We start from the raw sequence: 23,953 nt of genomic DNA on the forward strand, positions 1-23,953 counted from the left end.
ATCGCTTTTGCCGGTGTGTGTCCAAATTGTTTGGCCACAGTAGCAGTAGCAGCAGCAGCCGGAGCAGATGCTTCTCCTTTTGTTGTTGCTGATCATCACACAGAGGGAAATTTTCTATATTAATTTGTAAAAATTATTTTAGAGTTTTATAAACTTGATTCTTGTTTTTCATATCTATAACTTTGTTTTATCTTTAGTTATTTTAGTTTCTACAAAATCTATTAATGGTTTTTCTTGAATTATCACCAATTAGAGACTGTTTTATTTTATATTCTTCACCAAAACTTATAAAATTCACTCTTATGGATAGGGTTTCTAATTTTTCCCCAGTGCACCCTTCAAAAAGCAGCTGAAAAAGAACAACTATTATTATATTTTAATGGCTACCTTTTGTTGCAAGTATTGGGATTGGATTGGATTCGAGTTGGAGTTTGAGTGGAATGGATAGATGGATGGATGGATGGATGGATGGATGGAAGGAAGGCTGGTTGGTTGGATGATTCTATTGCCATTATGGCCGCAAACAGTGCTTGTTCCATTATGCGGCGTTCGCTTGTCAGTCTCTAATGGATTCCCGATTCTTGATTCCTCCTGAACTGTTTGAAATACAAGCTTTTTGGCTGCGATTTGGACATTGGACAGTGGACGGAGGATGGCCTCATCTTTGGTGGGTTCATTGCTGTCCTCGTTTTGTTTCGGCGGCGGCGGCGGCGCCAGTGCAGTCCTCAAACGTATCGAGTTACATTTGGCGTCTTTTCTTCTTTATTGTTGTTCTTTTTCTTTCTTTTTTTTTGGGGGCTGTCGGCTAGCCGACCTTTGATGCAGCTCATTTGGGGATCTGTGATCTGCGATCTCTCAGTGATCTCTCACTCAATGGAGCGGCTTTATCCTCCTGCAGCTCCTCCCACATCTCTAAGCGGAAGCGGAAATGGCCTGCTGGGGAGCTCGGCGGGAACAGAAGAAAGCAGCCGCAGGAGGTTCGTAAAATCTTCTTCTGTTCTTTGGTTGGGGTTTATTGTGATTGTGTTCCTGCTCTGCTCCGATTCATTCCAATCAAGCCCGGCAATTAGCGATGGCCAGCAATTGGCTTCCACTACACACACTCTCCAGGCACTCCCCTTCTGGCTGGCCCTTGTTCCTGCATTTATTTCGTGGCAGCAATTATTTTCGCATTTGTTGGCCACTTGTGAATGCTAATGCCAATGATGCTGTTCGTAATCGGGCTGGAAATGGGAGTGGGAATGGGAATGGGAATCGGAGCTGGAATTGGATTTAGGCTCAAAGGAAGTCTCGAAGCCGGGAGGGGAAAAAAAAACGAAGGGAAACGAGCTTATTAGTGCAGCCATTGCCATTGCCATTGCCATAACTTTGGACAATAAAACGCAGTCGGGGCCCGAGACTTCAAAGGATTCAAAAGTGTTAAACTGACATGCAAGATGAGAGGCAGAAGCCAGAGAAGGAGATGGTCAGGTGGCACCAGGGGGAAGGCAGGATTGAGATCCGGGGCGGTTTGAGGAGACTCTGGCAGGCATAATTCTGCACCTTTAGAAAATATTAGCATTTTATAACCATATAACCATAGTTTTTTGTGAATAGAGTTGGCAAATAAAACCTTTAACTGTGTTATTTTTGTAAAGAAATAAAATTTTTTAAGCTGAAAAATATTTTAATAAAGAACTTTGGTAGATTTACATCAATTTTGAATATAGATCATTTTAATTTTATTATTTATTTTTTATTTTTGGTTCTTATTTTTTTTAAATTTTATTAATGCTTAATTTACTATTTGTTTTAAGAACTTGATAGAATTTGTAGGAATTTTTTTCCCGGTGTACCTTTGAACCATCGCTGAGTTCATCCGTGATGACGGCGGATTGGATTGGGGTTTGAATGGTGCTGGGGATGGCGACTGGGGCCGTGCCCGTCCAGTCAGTTTAGCGTCATCCCCTTGGCCGAACGCCCCTGCCTGGTGCGCCCCCATAACTGACACTTGCAATGAAGACATTAGCCGCTAATGGAATTGTTATTAAGCCGCAGAAGCGCGCCTCTGGAAGAATTCTTCTGCAGATGAGGCGGATGAGAATCCGCGATGATGGCCATCTCTCGCTCGGTTTTCTGCGATTCTGCTGCAGCTTTAATTTGCTCATCAGAGTGCGAGCCGTTCGCGTCGGAATAAAATTATTATTGTATTTCATTTTGAATTTCATATGTGGGATTCCAACTCCTCCTCCTCCTTCTCCTCCTCCTCCTGGGCAGTGTAATCACTTTATTGTGAGCTTGATGTATTGACAAATTATAAAAACATAAGTCCGAAAGAAGGAGAGAGAGAGAGGCTCTTTGGAGATCCAACAACTTGAATTGAGCCTTAACACGCATTCCGCAAATCACTTATTTTGCAATCAGAGGAGAATCCCAGCACTTGCACTTCCACTTCGACTTCCACTTGCTCCTCCGGCATCACCTGGTGGTTTGGTTGGTGGTGATGGTGGTGCTCCTCTGACAGTGGGCAGGGCTCTCTGGTGGAGCTGTCGAAGCCTCGCGATTTGACAGGCCGAGTGAAAAATGCTTGGCCCTAGAACAATGCCAAGGGTTCGATCTACGTGCGCATACTTGGCGAGCCACTTAAACGGCTTTAAAAATAAACCCAGATCAGAACAACAGCTTAAAACTAAGTTCACACAGCAAGAAATAGTAATAAATTCCTACATTTTATTTTAGAAATTATAATTTTACAAAGCGAAAAGGAAATACTTTGATACTGGTAATAGTTTAAGTTGTTCTTTGTTTCATTATGTGAGAGTCGGAGCATTTTTAGGAAAGATAACAAGTCCGATCCTTGTTTTATGTTGATTGGAAGTTCTGTCTGTTTAGTTTGCCATACTATGATAGTATCAAAAACCATTTTTCTCTGTGCATTTCATGACTTGGGCTTAACCCGTAAGCCTTTTGCCTTTTTCCCGGCTTTCAGTCCATAACAAATTAAGGCTTTTCACTTTCCGTCGTGATTGTTGTTGTTTGTGTCTGGAGTGTGTGTGTGTGTACACACCCCAAAAAAAAATGTGCGTAGCCCAAATGAATACCTAGGCAGCAGCGCCAACAACCCATAATCATAATCATCATCATCATCGTCGTCATCGTCCTCATCCTCATCCTTAGCCTCTCCCGATTTGCGTTGTTATTTCCAGTTGGTTTCTTAGCCCCCATCCATTCTTGGCGGTTCGACAATGCACATCCACATCGACGTCCAGGTGGCTTCGTCGTTATTTGTATTCGCTGTAATATGAATTGACTGCTACTAATAATAACCACAAGCGTTTAGATGCCCTCCTTCTGGGTAAGGATAGCGCTGAACAGCGCGTTCCTGCGAAATGTGACCGAAAAAACAACAGATATGTAGGAAAAAGGTGGCGATCTTGAAAGGGTCGACTATTGAAATACTGTGTAAAACTATAATAATTGTTTAATAATATTTTTTGATAAATGGTATTTATAATTCTTCTTTAATTATTCCAATTTTAAAATGGACACTCAATATTTTTATTTGAAACCCCTTTTTATTTAGTTTCCAATCCATTACATTCCCTACCCTAAAAAATAATACTCCTTTTTAGCCAAAACGGTATGGAAAAAAGGCTTACAAAAACAAATTTCAGCAGCTCTCCAGCGCTGGCTTTGTTGATCTGCTGCAATTGATACGGAGCGAGAGTCGTCCATGGACAGTCGAAGCCTGGCAAATGGAAATAACTCAACTGGGACCCAAGCACAGAGATTTAAACTGAGGCTGGAACTGCTGAGGACCTGGTGGTGGGACCTCGAACTGAGGCAAATAATGATAATGACGACAGGCAACGGCGCTGGAAGGGAGCCGGGCTGCGTCAAGGCGGAGGTGTGGTGCAGGCCAGAAATCAGCAACAAATAAATGAGTTCATGCAACGTCTTTGAAATGAAGACAAAGTGGATGTCGGTTCTCGGTTCTCGATCTGTTGTTGTGCCTTGTTGTGGTTGCTGATTCTTGGATCTCCTTGGGCTGTCTGCAGAGTGTCTGGAGGAGCAGGCAGGCTGGGAGGTTACCCCCGCCTATAGGATCCAGGAGTTCAAGATTTCCGATTCTTTCATGTGTTATGGCAGTTAAAGAGTTCACCGAAACTTTTGCCACCTACTACACAGGGCAAATCACTGAAAAAATAAGGATTTAGAGGGAAAATCTCACCCAGATCTGATAAGCTACTTTCTAGAACCTTTTCCTTGTTTTATTTATTACCTTTAGATATTTTCCTCTGTGTATACACTTCTTTCTTAATGCCTGACACGTGGGCGTGCCTGGCACTTTTCCTTTTCCAGTTGTTTAAACTCCTAAAAGGAGAAACCCCTCCATTGTACCCACGTGGGGTCTCCACTCCCTCATTTTTTGCAGCAAATTAATCACACATTCCGGGTAATTTTTTATATTTTTCAGTTTTTAAATATTTATTCTCTTGCTTTCTTCGTTTTTTTCGCTATTACAAACTAATCGCGGGCTTAGGGGCTAAAAGGATCCTTAGAGAGAGACTGGTGAACATTTTTACAGATTTATTTTTTCGATTTGTTTTTTTGCTAGAACATAAGAAATTACACAAGTAGCATCACACACAAGTGGACATAAACACTACGGTCTAAACTCTATATAGCTAGGCATGTACATAAGTCTATACTATATATATGAATATGATAATAACTGGTAACTAGGCTATACTTAAAAGATTCCTCCATCGAATCCCTCTCCTTCTTGGTTTATTATTCGTTCAATTCGGTTTTTATACAGCAAGAAGAAGGAAGAGTTTGCTCTGTTTTCTGTTTCTCTCCCCGGACAATGATTACTAAAACAACTTTTTACAATTTTCCGCTCGTCTCTCTCACTGCTCGGTGTATGGAATGGAGATGGAATGGAAATGTGAATCGCAGCCATGGCCTGATCCCCTTTAAAACAGGGATTGCCGGCTGCTTAAGTGCACTTGGTTTTGCTTTTGCTCCCATAAAACGAGTTTAGGGTTAGAGTCCTACGCTACATCTACAGTTACAGCGATACTTAGGCTACGTACGGATACTTAGGCTACAGATACAGATACAGATTCGAGCGAATTCGGTTCGAGTTCGGGTTCGAGTTGGAGTTATTCGTTGGTTACTATTTCTAGGCTCTAAATGCTTACAACTTATGGCTGTTCCGGCTCCTGCTGCTGCTCCTCCTCGCTATTTCGGCTCTGTTGTGAGCGCAAGCAAAGGAGTTTCAGAGAGTCTATGTTGGCTTTGTGGTCTTTCGTTCGTTTTTTTTTACTCCGGGATCGTCTCTGCACCCAAGGCCCCGCCAGGCTACTGGAAGAGGTTTTTGCTACCTGTTTGAATTATTTTATTACTTTATAATGCCTGTCATTAGTTGATCAAAGCTGGAATTTCTTTAAATATCAAATTAGCATTTTATAATTGATTTAATTAGTTTCAAGGCCCATAAATATAGAAGTTTATTAAGTAATTTCCTAGTGCCATGCGAGGCATTGTGTGCTTGCACGATCCCAACTAATAATATTTTAATGTGTGCGATATATGTATATGTACAACAATTGTTAATGGGCGGTGTGTGTGTGTGTAGGGTGAGTGTGTGTTGTGTATGTGTGTGCAAGTAATACTATATGCATTTACATCTTCTGGACTTCTGGTCATCCTACATCCTCGTGCCCACATTCCCCCGCTGACTGGGCTGTGGGGCGTGGCCATGTCGTGGCAATGAGACATGGGGCAAATGCGTTGGTGGCCCCGCTCCCAGTGGTGATATCGATGGTGACCTGGTGGCCAAGGGCGAAAGCGAAGGCGAGAATGACGGTGACATGGCTGAGGATGTGCTAAAGCTACCGCTTGCCTCGTGACCTATAGGGGAACGGGGCAGGTGAGCGGGAGCCAGGCTCAGGTGGGGGGGCAGCCTCATTGGCAGGTTTATCGCTCGAGGCGCCACATTGGTCAAAAGCGGGGGTGGTATGTGAGTGGGTGCCGAGGGTGGAGGCTTCAGCACCACACTGCCCGCACCCGACGAGTGCTTGCTCTTGGCGGACGAACTGGCACCACTGCCGCTGTGTCCACTATGCTCGGAGATGGTGTCGTCCTTCAGTCTCGCTATCTCGGAAAACACATGGGCCAGCGGCTGATACTGGGGTCCCCAGTCCAAGAGATAATCCCAGTTGTAGCTGCCGGTAAGCTCCTCCTCGCTGTGAACAATGGAACTCAGGGAGCCGCCCACATTGCTGCCACCAACCACGACGGGCACTGGGACGGGCACTTCTCCGTAGCTGCCCATAACTCCGTGGCCATGGGTGATGGCTGTGCCGATGGTGCCTATTGAACCAGCTGTCGTCCCTGCATCATCCGCACTGCTGCCGCGCTCCGATCCCGCTCCAGTCACGTCGTTTAGCTTGGCATAGATGAGGTTCGTGATATCCGACCTGGCGGTGGCATCGTCATCGTGGAACATGTGCATCGGGTGACTGGAGCCGGCCATACTCGAAGCTCCTCCGCCGCCGCCACTGGGATCGTGATCTACGATGCCTAAGCGAGCCAGATACTCCTGGGTATTTTGCACCGATATATCCGAGATCCTGCCGTCGTCACTGCCAGCTCCAGCTCCTCCGTTTCGGTGATGCAGTGGTCCCTCGTTGATCATCCGGATTTCCTCGTCCTCGCCATCATCTTCCGCCGAGCCTCTACCACTGGAACCGGACTGTTCGGAGCCGGAAAGCTCCGAAGTAGTTGCTGCCCCCGAGCTGCCGGCATGAGGACCAAAGGGAGGAATCTCGTCGTACTTTGGAGGAGCAAACTGGCCAGAAGCTGCTCCCGCTGCACCGCCAGTGATGCCTCCTCGTATGGGAATCGTATCAAAGGCGCTGGGATCCACATAGCTATTGGAATTGCCCACGCCCACCGTCTCTGTGCTGAGATGGGGCTTCACCACATTCCTCGGCTTCCGACTCCTCATGTGGATGAACAGAAAGATGCCGGCGGCAGCACAGAGGATAAGGAGAAAGGCCACAACAATTCCAATGGCCCAATCGCCCATAGAGCCGCCAGCTGCGGCACCACCAGCACTGGCCAGATTTGTGCCCGGATGCGCCAAAGGATCCAAAGCAATCTCCACCACAGCCATGCTGGAGAGGGAGTTGTGACGTCCCGACGAGGCTGAGATTACCAAACTGATGTCGCGACCATCCGTGTACAGGTTGCCACCATCTCCATCACCGTCCAGTTTCAGCTTCCTCTTGATCAGCACAGCTCCACTGCTGCGGTTCACCTTGAAGTGCGAGTGCGGGGCACTCAGCTGGTAAACCACCCTGCCATCCGGACCACTATCGCCATCCGTAGCCGTGACTTGACCCACTACGAAGCCCTGGGGCAGAGCCACCGCCGCTGGCAGGACAAACCTGTAGGTGCGCTCCGTAAACTGTGGGGTAAACTCATCCCTAGACTCGATCTCCACTCGCACTGCCACACGTGCGCGTTTACCGCCCATGTCGGAGGCCTGGAGTTCCAGGTCGTAGCGCTGCCGCTGTTCGTAGTCGAAAACGGAGGCGGATGTGACCACACCCGTTTCCGCATCCACGCGGAAGAGCTTCCACGAACTGTCATCGCTGGGAGCTGGAGCAATGCTGTAGTTGAGCTGTCCGAAGGGTCCCTTGTCCAGATCACTGGCATGCGCCCGGAAAACGGAGCTACCGACTGGTTCATTCTCCGCCAGAAAGTGAACGTACTCGGAGAGCGGGAACTTGGGTTCGTTGTCATTCTCGTCGTGGAGTTCCAAACGGAAGGGCTGGAGGCTGCACAGAGGCCTCGGGTGGTGACTATCGCAGGCTCGGAGAATGAGCTCGTAGCTCTTGGCACCGCTGTCGTAGTCCAGCCTATTGTTCACAAAGAGTACACCCGTCACAAGATCTATGGTGAACATGTGCTCATCATTGCCCGAGGTGATGTCGTACACCACTTCGGAGTTGGGGGTATTCTCCTGGTCAGCATCGAGTGCCTGTAACTTGGCTATGGAGTACCTCAGGGGAGCTAGTTCACTGATCTCCGCCTCGTACTTGGCACTTCGGTCGAAAATGGGATAGTTGTCGTTGGCATCGAGAATGGTAATTATCACAGAGATTCCAGAAGTGGAGTTGGGGCTTGAAGAAGGTGTCGCCGAGCCATGAGGATGACTTAAAACCAGGCGGAGCTTGTACAGATCATTGCGTTCCCTGTCCAAAGGCTTAACCAGGACAATAGCCTTGGATTGAAGCAGCTCGAAAGCACCCTCCTCGTTTCCAGACACTATGACAAAGGCCTGATCCTGGACATCTTGTCCCAACTGGAGTACAATCGAACCCAGTGCCGCCGCCTCGCTGATTTGTGCCCTATATTGCGTCTGCTGGAACTGAGACCGCCCTGAGCCACTGTCACTGGCCTGAACTCGCAGTAGAGTGGAACCCTCCATCGCTGGCTTGCCGCCATCCTTGGCTGAGATTCTCACAAAGTAATCTCCGCTCGGGGACATTGCTGCTGGCTGCAATCTGCTCATGTTAACGGAAACCACACCACTTTCTGGATGCACAGAGAAGCCTTCCAGCGGTGGCTCAATCGAGTACTGAACACGGGAGTTACTGCCCTCGGCATCCGCGTCTGTGGCATTCACTGTGAGCAGTTCAATGTCCATGGAAAGACTGTCACCAATGTCGGACAAAGCTGGCAAAATTGCAAAGTAGGCGGGCGGTTTTTGGGCCAGGAATATGGGTGCATTATCGTTTTCATCGTTCACCCGAACAGTCAGAATAGTGCGAGCTTCATGGGCAGCATCTGAAGCAATCACCTCGACCTCGTATTCCTGCTGTAGTTCATAGTCCAATTTACGTTTTAGGACCAGCTTTCCACTGTAGCGATCCAAGGCGAAGATGGACAAGTTCTCGGTGTCCAGGGGGGATTCCCTACCAAGTCGGTAGGTCAGAGCGGGATATGTGTCCACATCGTTGGCGGAAATGGAGGTTATCACGGCGCCCAGTTCAGTGCCTGATTTAAGTAGAATAAATAAGAACAAATGGGGAAGGGAATATATTAACTTGGGAATATATATAATAATATTATATAATATATAAATAGTTCAGGAACATTTTATTTTATTTAAAAATATTTTTTTCAATATTCACTCACCTTCACTGACAGTGACGAGATTGTTGGGCGGAAAGGTGGGTTGATTATCATTTACATCGACAATCTGCACCCTTATGGTTGCCGTGCCCGTCATCTGGGGCACTCCCTCATCCGTGGCGATAACCTTGAGGTTGTAGACATCACGAATCTCGCGATCCAAGACGATGTTCGTCTTTACTATGCCACTGAAAGCTGGCTCAATGACAAAGGCATTGTCGTGGTTGCCATCAACGATGTGATATCTCAACCTGGCATTGGATCCTGCATCCGAATCAAAGGCCTGCACTTGGGCCACAAAGGTACCCTTGCTGTTGCCCTCGGAAACGGTGGCCACAAACTGCTTTTGCGAAAACTGTGGACTGTTGTCGTTTTCGTCCTCCAATTCAATCACCAGCTCCGAGTAGGTGGTAAGGAATGGGGCATCCGTGCTGCGAGCCACGATTACCACATGCATCTCATTGGGTTGGCTGTTGGTCAGGTCGAAGGATGTGGATGTCAAGGCACGTTGGGAGCGGGTGGTGTTGCTGGAATCCTCCTCTGATGTCTCCTGCAATTCCTCTTCGTAGTGCAGGGCTCTGCCTTTATTTAGAGCTGACATGGAGGGCGTGGCAAAGCGATCAAAATCCAGTAGATGCGGCTTGTTCACCCTGATCTCTCCGGAGATCGAATCCAGGGAGAATATATCATCTTCGTTGCCAGCTCCGAAGGAGAATTGAACCCTCTGCCGACGACCGTCGCTTCGAAGGGCCACAACTTGGATAATCTTTGTACCCGACGGGGAATTCTCCTTGACCTTGACTCTGTAGGTTTCGTTTTGAAAGTGCAGCACGGGCGCTCCTGGAGGAGCCTCCCCAACCAGGAGTTCGATGAGACCCAGACTGGATTGCGGTGGATTTCCCTTGTCCCTGGCCAACACCTCCAATTGCAGCAACTTGCCGGACTCGCTGGCCAAACTCTGCGAGGCACTTAGAGCACCCGTGCTGGGATTTATGCGGAACTTGCCGCTAACTGCAGAATTCTCCGCTTTGAGGGAGTAGATCACCTCACCGTTTCCACCCAGATCGGCATCGTGGGCCTGCACCTTGAGCAAAGTCTGTCCCGGCTGGATGAGAGCCGGAACCTGGCCAATGTACGGATATCTCTCGAACACGGGCCTATTGTCATTCACGTCCAGTACGTTGATCTGCACCGAAACCGAAGCCGATCTCACCTCGTAGCGTCCTCCGTCCGTGGCCAAAACCATGAAGCTGTAGCTTGCCTGCAGCTCGCGATCCAGTTTGCTGCAAGGAGAAACCAAGGGGGGAAAGCCAAGGGGAAACGATTCAATTAATGGCTTGAACACGATCAGTCGGCGATGGGCGCCGCTTGCGACACTAATTAGGTATCTCTGGGAGCTGCTCCCCAGCTCTGCTCCTCTATATATACATATATATAATCGTAATCCCACCGACAATTAGCCACACGAAATGATTCGCAATGGATCTTCTAGGCAGGAACCAAGGAAGACGATATGCACAGAGAGAAAAAGTAGGCACAGTTGTGTTGAAAACTGGGGAAACTGTCAGGTTATTTTAGTGTTCTCTTCTGCTAAAGAATTTATTGTTATTTCAAAGTATTTGTTTACTATATCTATATTTTATATTTACAACATTTAATCTTTAACCCTATTTTGCCACAGTGCACTTTAGTATGGGGGTCTGGAGTGGTAATTAAGTCATTTGTTTGTGCTCTTCCCACTGGAGATGCACACTCGCATTAGCATTCTTTGGGGCTTGAGCTAACTTGATCCGAGGCCTCAGCTACTTCTCGTCTTGCTCTGATCCAAGAAACTAATCCCGGCAGTTGGACTGCCTTACTATCGCGCTATCACGCTCCTCTGGAACATGTTTGCTGCCACAAATAATAAACCAAAATGATTACAATCCTTCGCAGGCAGAAGGCAGAAGGCTGGCAGTCGCCGCCATTCCATCGCCATGCCATTCCGCGCTTGCATGTTGGCCAATAAAACGAATTTAGCAAATTACAAGCTCATCCCGTGAGCACAGAGGGCCATTTTATGAATTGAATCAGTCAAACTGAGGAGTGGAGTGGTGTATTCCTCCTCCTTTGCTCCTCCTTATTCCCCTTAAGACTGTGAATGCGAAACAACAGCAGAAATGCTTTTAAGGGTCAGTCATCAGTTGAGGTTGCTGCCGCTGCTGCTGTTGTTGTTGCTGATCATTGGACGTGGACTTGGAGAGTTGGAATGGTGGCAGTGGTAAGGAGTTGGCGAACAAGCCAAGTCGGACGGAGATTGGGCCTAGACTGATCATGCACTGAGCAGAAAACAGTGAGCTAGAAAACTCGAAATCAACAAACTAAAAAATAGGAAGCCTTAAACCTTTTCTATATAATCTAATTGAAGGAAATTATATATAAAAAACCAATTATCTCAACTATACCTCCTTTAACATCCATTTCTCTCAGTGTAATGCCGCCTAGCCCTAAGCTCTTGACTGCTGCTAGCTTGTCCATCGTCAGTCAGTCAGTCAGAAAACAGAGGAAAAAAAATCGCAAAGAAAACTAGCAACATCTTGGCCTGGACAAGCGGCAGGCACATTTTTGTCTCTTTTTTTCACCGCTTTTGTTTTTGTTTTTTTTCTGTGACTGCTCCAAGTCCAAGAGCAAATCCACGAGCAAGACCAAGTCCCAATCCCGAGTTCCAATCCGAGTCCAAGTGCAAGTCCAAGACTAACAACAACGTCACGAATTGTCTCTGTCCGTCTGTCTGCTCTACAATTCTGTACCAACTGCATGCGGCCCTCGTCCTCCTCCTCCTCCAGCTATAGCTCCTCCAGATCCCTATTCTTTTATTTTCATTTTGTGCTTTTTTTTTTTGGCGGCACTGCAGCAACGGCAGTGGCGGTGGCGGGGATTTCGTTTTTATTGTTTGCCGACAATCAGCGAAAGATAAAAATTGGTACATGACAGCGGATCGCGTTTGTATAAATGGCAACACTGACGCTACTGTCATTTCGAGTGCCGGTGTGCTCCCTGCCCCAAGAATATCTGGATGACTCTCTGTCCCTCCACCATCCCGCCAAGTAGTGATCTTGGCCTGGCCGGAACTGAGCAAGAGCTATGTCAGACGGAACAAGCAATTGTTGTCATCATTGATTGTCAATAAGCATAAATTTGCACCAGAGGGGGCCTCCAAGAGAAAAGAATTTACAGAGAAAGAAATTGTAGTGTGAAACATAATACCTTTTATATTGTAAGATTTCATTTTAAAGGCTTCTTTCGGATCAGGAAAGGCTCCATTTTAATGGAAATAGTGAAAATGGGACACGAATAGAGTTTTTGCTGGTGTTTCGCTTTTTCCTTGAATTTCCCCTTTAAATGTACGAAACCTACATCACTTTTCTCGCTGTGCACAGGTAGAGATCACACACGTTTGCGGACAGAGACAGAAACTCATTGAGGAACCGAGTTTAGACTCCATTTCAAGTTCCAGCTCTCCACCTTAAGCTATTTATAGGAATGCGTGCGCGACGCTCTCTGTGGGAGGGGAAGAGGGTCGGGTCCATGAGGAGACAGAGGGTGCAGCAGGAGGAGATGACAGGAGACGGATTCGCAACATTGTCGCTGTGTAGGATGCGTAGGATGTGAGCAGATAGCTCAGCGGCGGATACATTGATTTCCCTGCCGCATTAGTTGTTGCAAAAATTATGGCAATGGTTTTTTTTCTCTCGCGTCCTTGCTTTTGAGATCCAACTTACAGATAAGATCAAGCCAAGCAATGACCCAGAGATACCCAGGACAGAGATCCTTAAGCTAAGACTTACCCGACGGTGGTGATTAATCCGCTTCCGCTGTCGATGGCAAACTGCCATTGCGTTTCATTGGCCAAAGAGTAAACGAGTCGGGCATTCACGCCCAAGTCTGCATCCACGGCACTGATCTGCATCACACTCGTGCCGAGTGGTGCGTCCTCCTGGACACTGGCCACGTACTTGGAGAGCTTGAAGCGCGGCGGATTGTCGTTTTGATCCTCCACCAAAATGGTGATGTTGCAGTGTCCCTGACGACTGCGCGGCTGACCTCGATCAGAGGCTTGGATCTGCAGAGAGTAGAGGGACTGCTGTTCCCGATCCAAAGAACGGGCACTTAGCTCTCCGGAACGGGCATCGATGCTAAACTTGTTGCCCAGATTGCCACCTGGAATGGGGAGGGGAAAAAGCAATGGGAATATTGTGAATCAAAGTAAATAAAGCATATGGGGTTTTTTTTTAATATTTCTTAAGAGTTCTCAACCCACCTGTAATACTGTAAATTAGATCCGCATTGGGACCTTCGTCCAGATCGCTGGCCACCACCGTGTGGATCACTCCGGGCTCACTGTTCTCGGGAACAGATAAGCCATAGCAAGATCCAGGTCGAAATTCCGGTGCATTGTCATTAACATCCCCGATTGTGATGTAAACAGTGGCCACATCAAAGTGCTGGCCATTGATACCCTCGCCGTTGCTCTCAGAAGAGCGCTGCTTCCTCACCGCTGACTGGGAGGAGGAGGTGGCCAACCGGTTGGCATCTCTCACGTAGACGGGCAGGACATAGCTGGCCTGCTTTTCCCTGTCAAAGGGACCTCGCGTGGTGATAATGCCACGCTGCCAGTCCACATGGAACAGATCTTGGGCAACGCCGGCGGGGATTTCATAGCTTAGATTGGCTAGGGAAGAAAAAGGGAAACAAAAACGTAAAGTCAAGATTATGTGATTCTTTTGTCAGAAATAATATAAGAGTTTTAAAAGTTAATCAAGTTTACTCACCATTTTCTCCGCCATGAAAGGACTTTGCGGTGACCTGCAGGACAAAGCTGCCGCTGGGCACATTCTCCAAGATGGTTGAACTATAGACAGCCTGCATGAATCGAGGTGGATTATTGTGACTACCCTGGACGATCAGCTGCAGGTTTAGCGTGCTCCTCCTTGGCTCCGGCTGTCCATGATCGCGGGCACTGATGACCAAGCTAAAGCGGCCACTTTTCTCCACATCCTCGGGTGCCGGTGGCAGTGACTTGACCAGCTCTACAAGTCCCGTTTGGGCATTGATCCGGAAGCGACCCTCTCCATTGCCGCCGGTTATCTCATAATTAATGCGTCCATTGTCACCCGAATCCTCGTCGACGGCCACAATGTGGGCCACAATCTCACCAATCCTGGTGGCATCGCTGATGAACAGCGAAGCCATCTTGCCGCCACTCGTGTTTGGGGACACAAACTGGGGGGCATTGTCGTTGGCATCCAGGATTCGCAATCTGACTGTTACCGATGTCTGCAGTCGCTCTGTGATATTCGATGATTGATCCAGGGCCTGGACAATGAGCAGGTATTCCTGCACAGCCTCAAAATCCAGCGGAGCTTGCAGGCTCAGCGATCCCGTGAGTGAATCGAGGGCAAAGAGCGGCATTGCCTGCTCCTGGCTCTCGTTTAATTGGGGAAAATAGCGCAACAGGCGGTACTGGAGTTCTCCATTCGTTCCCGTGTCCGCATCCGTGGCCGTAAAGTTGTGGATAATTGTGCCAAGGGGAGTGGCCTCGCTCACCTGCAGATCAATGGGATCCTGGGGCCACTCAGGAGCATTATCATTGACATCGGCCACCTCGATTTTCACAGTAATGGCACTGCTCTGGGGATTATTGCTGGCCGTGGTGTCCAGAGCTCGAATCTCCAGTCGGAACTCGGACTGCAGCTCCCGGTCCAGGAGACGGGCCACCACCAGGTTACCCGTGTGTCTATCGATATCGAAGGCGCCCTCGATCAGGTCCTTGGTTAGGGGATTCAGTGTGTAGGTGATGCGCAGCTCCTCCGAATCAGACTCTGCCTCCTCCTCAATGCTGTTCCGGATCACATCCGCCGGACGCTCGCTGGGACTGATGGAGCCGACCACATGACCCACGACGGCATCCTCGCGTACCTGCACAAATACCAATTATAGATTATTTTCGTGGCTTATTAAGAATGGAATTGGGAATTGGGAATTGGGATGAGGATGCGGTCGCTCTACTTGGAGCTGCAACCTGGGACCGGGGGACCTGCGATCGTTGTTGTTCGGCGCGTATCTTAATCTCAACAACAGTGTTGAAAATCCAATCTTAAAGCAATAATTCATACTTCAAGATTACGAAGGCAGCAAACATTTAAAAATTTCAGTTTCCCCACCCCGTGGTCGTCTTTGCCTTTTTTTTAGGATCAAGAGGAGGAGAAGGAGGAGTCGGAGGAGAACCAGAATCTGGAGAGGAAGCCAGTCTGAGCCGCCGCCTGTCCAGTCTCGGGTCCCAAGTCCCCCGACCAATGGCATTAAAAAGAAATTATGCATTCCGACCAAGTTGGCGGCCCCGAAAATCACTGCAGAAAAATGTTGTGTGAGCAGCGGAGAAGAGGGATATGGGATCGGATCGGTTGGGAAGACACAAGAAGAAGCTCTGCGCACAAGAAGAATTTAATATGCAAAACCGCAAAAACCGTTTCAGAAGGAGAAGTCCCTCCAAACAAAATAACACAAAAAAAGAAGAGAAGCAACAAGAAAGGTTCTCTTCTGCAGTTTGGGTATCTTTTTTCATAAAATAAAAACATTGCAAATATTGTTTGGGTCGCCAAAATGGAGACACAAAAATGACAGTCACGAGATTTATGCCCCGCCAAGATTACGCAGTTGACTGAGCCAAAGGGCGGCGGTTAAGAGGGGGGGTTTAGAAGGAGCAAGGCACTGTGAGAAAAATATAATAATTAACTATATTTATATTAACTTTTACCAATTTCTGAGGTTCCACAAACCTTTGGGGTTTCTCTAAGCTTTAAAAACTATTTTTGGAATATTTTAAATAATTTTCGTAATATTTTCTCCAAGTGCAAGTTTAACTAACGACTACTGCGGTCTTTGCGGCTTGTTCATTTCGGTTTTTGGCCAAATTATGCACAGAGAGAGAGAGACCACAGAGCCACAAAAATGGCGCATGATTTGTTGTGCACTTTTATGGCAGGATCTCCTCTCCTCTACTAAGAACAAGGAAAAAGGGAATAAAATCCCTTGGGGGCCTTGGTGGGCTGCTTGATGCTGCCAGTAGTGGTAAGGGGAATTGCTTAATTACAACGGATTTATTTGTGGCAATCCGTCGCTGAGTAATTGGCATCACCGCAGTGCGGGCCAACGCCAACGCAAAAGAACAAAAGCCAAAAGCCAAGATCGCGGCAGGAATCAAAAGGAACCGAAACCAGAACCAAGCCAGGTCCAGCTCCAAGCTTCAAGCCCAACTCCAACCCCAAGCGAAACGCAGCGAAATGTGTCAATTTTAATTGTGGCCGAAGCGGATTTAAGGGACGCACGTCCCCCGCTCCTTGACAAGACTCTGGGCTCGGTGTGTGCCTCTCCGAGAGGCAATTAAATGCATGTCAAAGCGTCGCAGCCATCAGCGGTTGAGGCAGTCCGAGTCCATGGAAGACGGGAGGAGGACAAGAGTATGCAAAACATGTGCGAATCGAACGTGATAAAAATGTTAAAGGGTTCCCAAGAGCCAAAAGGGAAAAAGGAGCAACCGAAATCTAAGCAGGCGGCTGGCGAGTTGGTTCTTCCTTGAGGCACGAGGCGAGTGACTGCACCTCCTGATCTCTCAACTGACGTCTCGAATCGCACTTAATAGGCCTGGCCCAGGCTGGCCCGGCAAAGATCCCCATTCCTGACCGAGTGGAACGAGGCGACTTGTCACACTGCATAGTGACAATTACGCGTGCGCAATGAACACGCCGACAATGGCAAGAGGATAAAGATGCTCTCAAAGCACTGCAAGAAAGGAAGTTGTACCAACTTGTACATTTTCCAGAGCATTTCCTTTACCATCCCAGCTTTTTGGCAAGTGTAATTTCGGCTCTCAGGGCTTTGAATGCAAATCGCGACACTTCCCACGTCTGTGGCACTCTGACATCTGCTTCCGAGCTCTTTAAAGGGGAGGAGTTGCAGTAGGCGAAGAAGCAGAAGGAGGAGCAGGAGGTGCCCAGGAAGGGACTCGGAGCAGAGTCGTGTTCTTGGCCATTGTCACGTGAGGCTTAAAGCTGCGGCTACAAATCATTCGCGGCACAAAAGGCGGCAGAAAAACGAAGAAAAAAGACTTGAGGAAAAAAGGCGACAAACGCGCTGCTCACGATCGCAGGAAAAAACGTTCGTCGTCGTGTAAAACTAGAAGCGTCAAATAGACAAAAGTTTTTCCAGGAAATAACCGCTCTATCCTTATTCCAAGCCCAAGCTAAAGTCCCAAAACCCATCCCAAAAGTGACCTTAGCATAAATCTCATCGTCGTCGTCGCACTCACCCTGAAAACCAGGCTGGAGCTGGTGAATGTTGGCCGATTGTCGTTGAGATCCAAGACCTCGACACGGAGCATCCGTACCGTTTCCCTGGGCGGACTTCCGCCATCCGAGGCCGCCACTCCCAGGCGGTAGATGCTCCGCTCCTCGTGATCCAAGACCACGCGAGTGCGAATCACTCCCGTGCTGGGATCGATGCTGAACAGGCCGTGTCCGTCGGAGTCACGACCCTTGACGATCGAGTAGGTGATGGAGGCATTCTGTCCATAGTCCCGATCAATGGCTCTTATTCGCACCACCTCCGTGCCCGGTGGCTGCTCCTCACGCACGCTAACCACATCCTCCTGCGGATCCGCGATCTCTGGGGCATTGTCGTTGACATCGCTCACATGGACGCGAACTGGAACCCGGGCACTGCGCACCGGTACGCCTTGATCCCGGGCCTCCACCATAAGGTCGTAGAGTTCGCGGAGCTCCCGGTCGAGTGGCTCCCGGGTGGAGATTTCACCTGGAAATGGGAGAAAGGAAATAAAGGTTAATAATGCCGCCTAACTGGGTCGCCTATTATGATGAATGCCCCGCAAAAAGAAATTTGTGTCAGGGAAACCAGTTTGCCAGCCAGGATTAGCTGCATGAAAGATTTTCATATTTAATTTAAATGAGACGAGAGAGGAGGAGGCGAGAGGAGGTGTCGTCGTCGTCGTCGTCGTCGTCGTCTCTCTCCCTGTGTTGCCCGGAGCGGACACGCATGAGGCAAAACCTGGACACGGACACAACAGTGGCTCTGGATGTCAGGCCAATGATATTCCATTGACGGATGAGCTGACAGCGTTAAAACTGTTGTTGCCCGAACACTAATGGTCAGGCATCGGGAGACCGAACCGCTCGAGATCTCGGGTATCTCTTGGCGATCGCATTTTATCGCTTGGCAGGAACAGGTTTGCCATGCGCTTGATCTATGGTCGGCAGCTAAAGCCGGCGGATGCACAGGGAGAAATAAATTACAGATTCGGAATAGAATCTGGAAATTAATACTAATAAAGAAGGATAATATCTTTTCTTAAACAATTCTTCGTTGAAATAGTTTTTTCTTTTGATTTTTTGTACAAGAGGAGTCTTTCTTTCTTTTATTTATATTTTTTTATGATTATCGTCCCCCCCATTTTCTCCCAGTGCCCTAGATGTAAGCTAGATCTTCTTCGTGGCTTTGAGGAGCCAGTAATGAATGACCGTGGGTCATGGCTGGTGGCTTGACAGTTGCCACCGCCACCGGAGGAGCCGCACTGAGTGAGTTGTTCCCTGTTAGAGAGCGGGGCCTTAATTTATGGCCAAAAGGAAGCTGGCCGCGACTCACCTGTGACGGGATGCACCTGGAAGCTGGAGTTGGCCGGCAGCAGGCTATATCGTATGGCCGCATTCTCGCCCAAATCCAGATCACTGGCCATCACCACTCCCACGACGGAGCCCCGCCTGAGGTTCTCCTCGATGCGGAACTCGTATTTGGATTTCTGGAACCTGGGATCATTGTCATTGGCATCGAGGACACGCACAGTGACCCGTGTCTTGGCATGGGCAGCGGGTGTGCCATTATCCGTGGCCAGTATGGTCAGTTGGTAGCGATCCCTGGTCTCCCGATCCAACGGAGCACGCAGGTAGATCCATCCAGAGTTGGGGAAGATGCCAAAGTGCTGGGCCACATCCGAGCTGCTAATGGAATTCGTGACATTGTCCACGCCGGCGTCCACTATTCTATAGGTGATCCTGGCATTGTTGCCCGTGTCCAGATCGCTGGCATTAACCTGAATAATCTGGAAAATAGAGGAAGACCAGGAGAGGAGTTAGAGGAATACACAACCAAAGGGGGGGAATCGCATCAATCATTTGGGACCGAGGACGGAGGACCAGGCGGTGTGTGCCTGCTTGTATGTGTATCTGGCAAGCCAAACCTCTGGAGAACTCGTTTCGATGCCAAAGATATGAAGTGATTTTATGATCAAAACTAGTTCAGGCAAAAGCCGAGACGGCAGCTGAAGCTGAAGGGAGTTAAGGCAGAGAAGGTAGGAAGGAGCTGACGGAGTGGCTCTCTGGAGCTAGTAGTAGTCGGTAGTCGAAGGAGCTGGAGCTAGCTAGAGCTCCTCCTGGGTGTTGAGATATTTTCAACGCGATATGACGGCCGCCTGACAAAAGCGTGACTTTTAGTGGCTGTTAATCAAATTTATGTGCCGCATTTAGTTTGCATTACACAGATTTATTTTGCAATAAAAGAAGGAAACAACAGCAGAAAAACAGGCACCCTTAGCAGCCGGAATTTTGAATGGATAATGGAAATTTCAAGGCAATAAAATGCTTTAACTGGATGTTAAACTTTATAAGGCTCTTAAGGTCTTGAATAAGAAGAAAAGCCTCCAGCTCACAGATCTAGACTAATACCTTTAGACTTTATTATTCTGCTGCTTACCTGAGCATTTATCGATCGCGATTCCGAAACATTGACGAAATATTCCTCTCTTTCAAAGACTGGCGGATTATCGTTGACGTCCTGAACATCCACCAAGATGGTCAGGTTCGTTGAAAGCGAAGGAACACCTCCATCCGTGGCAGTTACTATCAGGGAATGTCTCTGAGAGGTCTCATAGTCCAAATGTTGTGATAGAACCAAGTGCCCAGACCTCGCATCAATAGCAAAAAGTTGTTTTCCGGAATCCCGGACCAGACTATAGGTGACCTGACCACTGCTACCCGAATCTTTATCATGGGCATGAGCAACGTAAAGAGGAGCACCTAACTCTGCGTTTTCCGGCACGGAAGTCCTCACCGTACTGGTCTCGAATTCCGGAGCATTATCATTGACATCCTCCACTTCGATGTTAACCTGAGTGTGTCCATAAACCGGAGGTTCGCCCAGGGTGGCTTGGATATTTAGTAGGACCTGGGACTTGGCCTCATGGTCCAGGGGTTTGGCAATGCGAATATTTCCCGAGCTGGCTTCGATGCTGAAATAACCATCAGGGTCGCCTGAGTAAATGGAGTATCTCACAGGACTGCGTTGGGCTGTAAATAAGATGATAAAAAAATGGTTTTAATAAAAAAGTTGTTAACGAAAAAATATTTTAAAAATTTAACGAGATATTCTAATCACTTTTAGCCTTTCTATTCATTAATTTAATTAAATCATATCTTATTTATTTAAAAAATTACAATCCACCTCTTTTCCTTATATAAATTCTACACAAATTCAGTTTAAAAGCAAAGAATTCCGGTTGTTAACGTTCTCATTTCGCTGATGATGAAAGAGGACTGCAATTATTTTTTTGTGGAGTTGAAGGAACTCTTGGAGAAGCGAAATTAGGAGCTCGCCGCTCATTAAAAGGCCATTCAAAGGCCTTTGGACAATGAGTTTGCAGGAACAATAGAATCTGCTCCAGGGAGAAGGGGACGAGCAGGAGCAACTCTCGTCAGCGATTGACACATGAGGCAGGTAGGAGTGGATCTCTGCTTGAAAGGAAGTGCACAGCGAAAGCAGCAAATTAAAGCGCAAAATCATTTTGCATAGCCATCGTGGATCGTCTGGGACTGGGACTGGGGACTCGGATCCGAGTCTGAACTGAAAACGGGCCCTTGTATCGTGCGCAACTCGATGACGAGGACGTCGTTGATGGGTGCAGATTTCTGCCGAAATTTGCGTTTGAAGTGTTTTGCTTTTGTTGTTGCCTCAGTTAAAAGACCCAAAAATACAAAAAAAGACTCTTAAACTTGAATGTTGCATGTTGTGCCACATTTTATATGTGTTTACAGGGGCTTCTTTAGGGATTTTCGGATCCACTTCATATAAAGGGAAGTTCTTCTTTAGTTTTATATTTATTTTGTATATTTAAATATTTTTTAAAATGTTTCTAAATTTATTTTAAAATCCTTTTGAATATTTTAAGCATATAAAATCTATATATCTTCTTTGAAAGTATTAAAATGTCATATTTTTATCTGTCCGTCAGTCCTTTGTCCGTTATAAACCCTAAAAAATAATATTTCAAAATTATTTCAAAAGTATTAAATCACTGTATCTTCTTTCAAAGACTTCCGCTTTATTGCTTTTTTTTATTAGTTATTTGCCTTTTCTCTGTCCGTCAGCCTGTTGTCCGTTTGTCCGTTAGTTGCTCCTTGTCCGTCTGCCCCTCAAATACCCATATTTTGATTTCCAGCTCACTGAACCAATAAATACCTATAGTTAGAGAGGAAAGGATAAGATTCTTACCAGTGTCTCCACTCGTGGCAATCACCGAGCCCACAACCGTGCCCCTCGGAATGTCCTCCTTCACGTAGTAATTGTATCGGGCCTTCTCGAAGATCGGTGGTCGCTGCATGGCATCAATGATGCTAAGGAAGACCACGGCATCCGCTCTGCTCCTTAGGCCGCCGCCATCGGTGGCCGAGATATTGAGCATGTGCATGGCCTGGGTATGAACCGACAGCATGTCCGGACGGGCCACGAAAATCTCCCCGGAGGAGCGGTCAATCCGAAAGATGCCAGCATCATTGCCGGCCACAATTCGGTACGAGACCTGGCCAAAGTTTCCTGAATCCGGATCTGTGGCCACAACGGCCACAATGGGTGTACTTGCTGCCGCTGCCTGGGATGTGGCTTGAGAGGATTCCCTCAGGGAGACATTGTATTCCCGGGGATAAAACACGGGACGATTGTCGTTGACATCCGTCAATTGCATTTTGATCATGGCTGTGGTGCTGAGACCACCACGATCCGTGGCCAATACGGGAAATTCGTAGCTGCTTCTTCTTTCGAAATCAAGTTCGCCGGCAATGCAGATTTCACCGGAGGCGGATCGCACCTCGAACTCGGTGAGGTGCTTGAAGCCTTCGCCTAGGGTATAGTTTACCATGGCATTCACTCCACAGTCCGGATCGCTAGCAGAGACCTGAATAATAGAGAAGAAAATTTGATTATTAGTTGGGTTGGATTGGAACTTTGGGTAAAGAGTTTAAATATCCATAAAAATTGAGAAGAATTAAACATTTTGTACAGCCAAAAGCTAAGCACAGCTCTCGTTTATTATGAATTGCAAATTCCAACAGGTACAAATGAAGTTGTCAAAAATTTTAATTTGATTTACAGGCAGCTGCCTGGGACTCGCGGGACTCCCGTTCCGCAGGCTTATCTCCGGGCCCTGTTCAGGGCTTAATTTGGCAATTTGTTATGCCTGGTATTCGGCGGAGCTGGAGTAGGAGTCGGAGTCCGTGTTCTCCCCCGAGGCGGTGGCATATCAGGCCGAGTGTCAACTTAAATTTGAGCCAAAAAACTCGAGGTGAATCACATTGGCTGAAAACCAGGAGCAATGACCCCTGCTTAATGCTTGCCAATTAGTTGGCATTTTGCGTAATCGACATTTGCATTCTGTTGGGTGGAAAAAGGAGCTACCTGGGGACTGGGAATGGAGTTGAAGCTGTGTACTCTGGCCTATAAATAGGTAAACCAGCGGGGGCAGCCAAGCATCGATCGCATTTTGACGCCAACGAACAACCAGCCACAAATCAGCAATTAAAACTGTCATTATTTCACTTTAAATAGGAGGAAAAGCGGAGGAGGCCAGCAAGAGAGAAGCAAGTTTTCCGCTCCTTCTCCTTTCAAGACAAGATGCAAAACAAACGAATAAAGTCAAACAGCAAAGACAGAGGGCACTGGGAGAATAGAGGGGTTTCTACAAAGTTAAATTGAAAGAAAAGCAATTAAAGAATTTTTTTAAAATAAAGATAAAACTAAGTTGAATGAGTTTCAGCCTGCTTTAAGCACTTTTATCAGTTACTTTTTGAACTAGTTTCAAGTTTCATTGATTTTCAGTAATTTTAGAATCCCTCTTTTTCTCCCAGTGCATTTTCAGCCCTTCCTTAGGGGCCGCACCAGACTGATATGCATTTAAAGCGAAACGTGTCCAGGGCTCCTTAGCTCTCCTCTCGTTAAATTTCAGCGCTAATTACACTTTTTGTAAGCTGCTACAGTCCGAGGTCTTGGTGGGTATGGGTGGAGGAAACTGGGAGGAGGACTGGGGAACTGAAGACTCGGCGGAGATCTGCTTAGATTGTTGCTGCGACTAAAGACTTTCATTAAGCTTAGTTGGGTAGCAGTTTAAACCCGTTTAACCCCGGCCAAGTGAAATTGTCGCCAGCCAGTTAACACAGGAGGAGCTGCTGCTTGCTTGCTGCTCCTCCGATGGCATGGGATGTCGCGTCAGTCCAGAGATTGGCAATTTTATCTGTCAACAGCATGGAAGTTCTGGGTGCAACTGTTCCCTCAGTGGGCAGAGTGAGGGTCCACCGCGAAGCGGTGCTAAATGAAGGCAACGCCCACACGAATCGAAGGGATAATATGCAGGAAGGGAGTCTTTCGTGGGCAGGGAATAAGTCAGGGA

At 47.5% G+C, this 23,953-nt stretch overlaps 1 protein-coding gene and 1 long non-coding RNA gene across 2 annotated transcripts in view; one reads left to right on the forward strand and one right to left on the reverse strand.

Annotated features, from left to right (window-relative positions):
- Positions 1 to 23,953, forward strand: part of LOC138928012 (uncharacterized) — a 162,624-nt gene that overhangs the window by 5,247 nt on the left and 133,424 nt on the right. The gene's annotated exons all lie outside the window — the stretch shown is intronic.
- ds (dachsous cadherin-related 1) overlaps positions 4,494 to 23,953 on the reverse strand; it is a 73,025-nt gene continuing 53,565 nt past the window's right edge. The window contains exons 3-11 of the mRNA XM_017173124.3: positions 21,787 to 22,465; positions 19,993 to 20,585; positions 18,889 to 19,342; positions 17,540 to 18,042; positions 14,004 to 15,150; positions 13,493 to 13,903; positions 13,020 to 13,392; positions 9,196 to 10,475; positions 4,494 to 9,054 (exon numbers count right to left, since the gene is read on the reverse strand). Of these exons, the coding sequence (XP_017028613.1) occupies positions 5,696 to 9,054; positions 9,196 to 10,475; positions 13,020 to 13,392; positions 13,493 to 13,903; positions 14,004 to 15,150; positions 17,540 to 18,042; positions 18,889 to 19,342; positions 19,993 to 20,585; positions 21,787 to 22,465 (8,799 nt within the window). The 3' untranslated portion in view covers positions 4,494 to 5,695. The remainder of the gene's footprint in view (positions 9,055 to 9,195; positions 10,476 to 13,019; positions 13,393 to 13,492; positions 13,904 to 14,003; positions 15,151 to 17,539; positions 18,043 to 18,888; positions 19,343 to 19,992; positions 20,586 to 21,786; positions 22,466 to 23,953) is intronic.

This window comes from Drosophila kikkawai, chromosome 2L (assembly GCF_030179895.1).
Source record: "Drosophila kikkawai strain 14028-0561.14 chromosome 2L, DkikHiC1v2, whole genome shotgun sequence".
NCBI lineage: Eukaryota > Metazoa > Arthropoda > Insecta > Diptera > Drosophilidae > Drosophila > Drosophila kikkawai.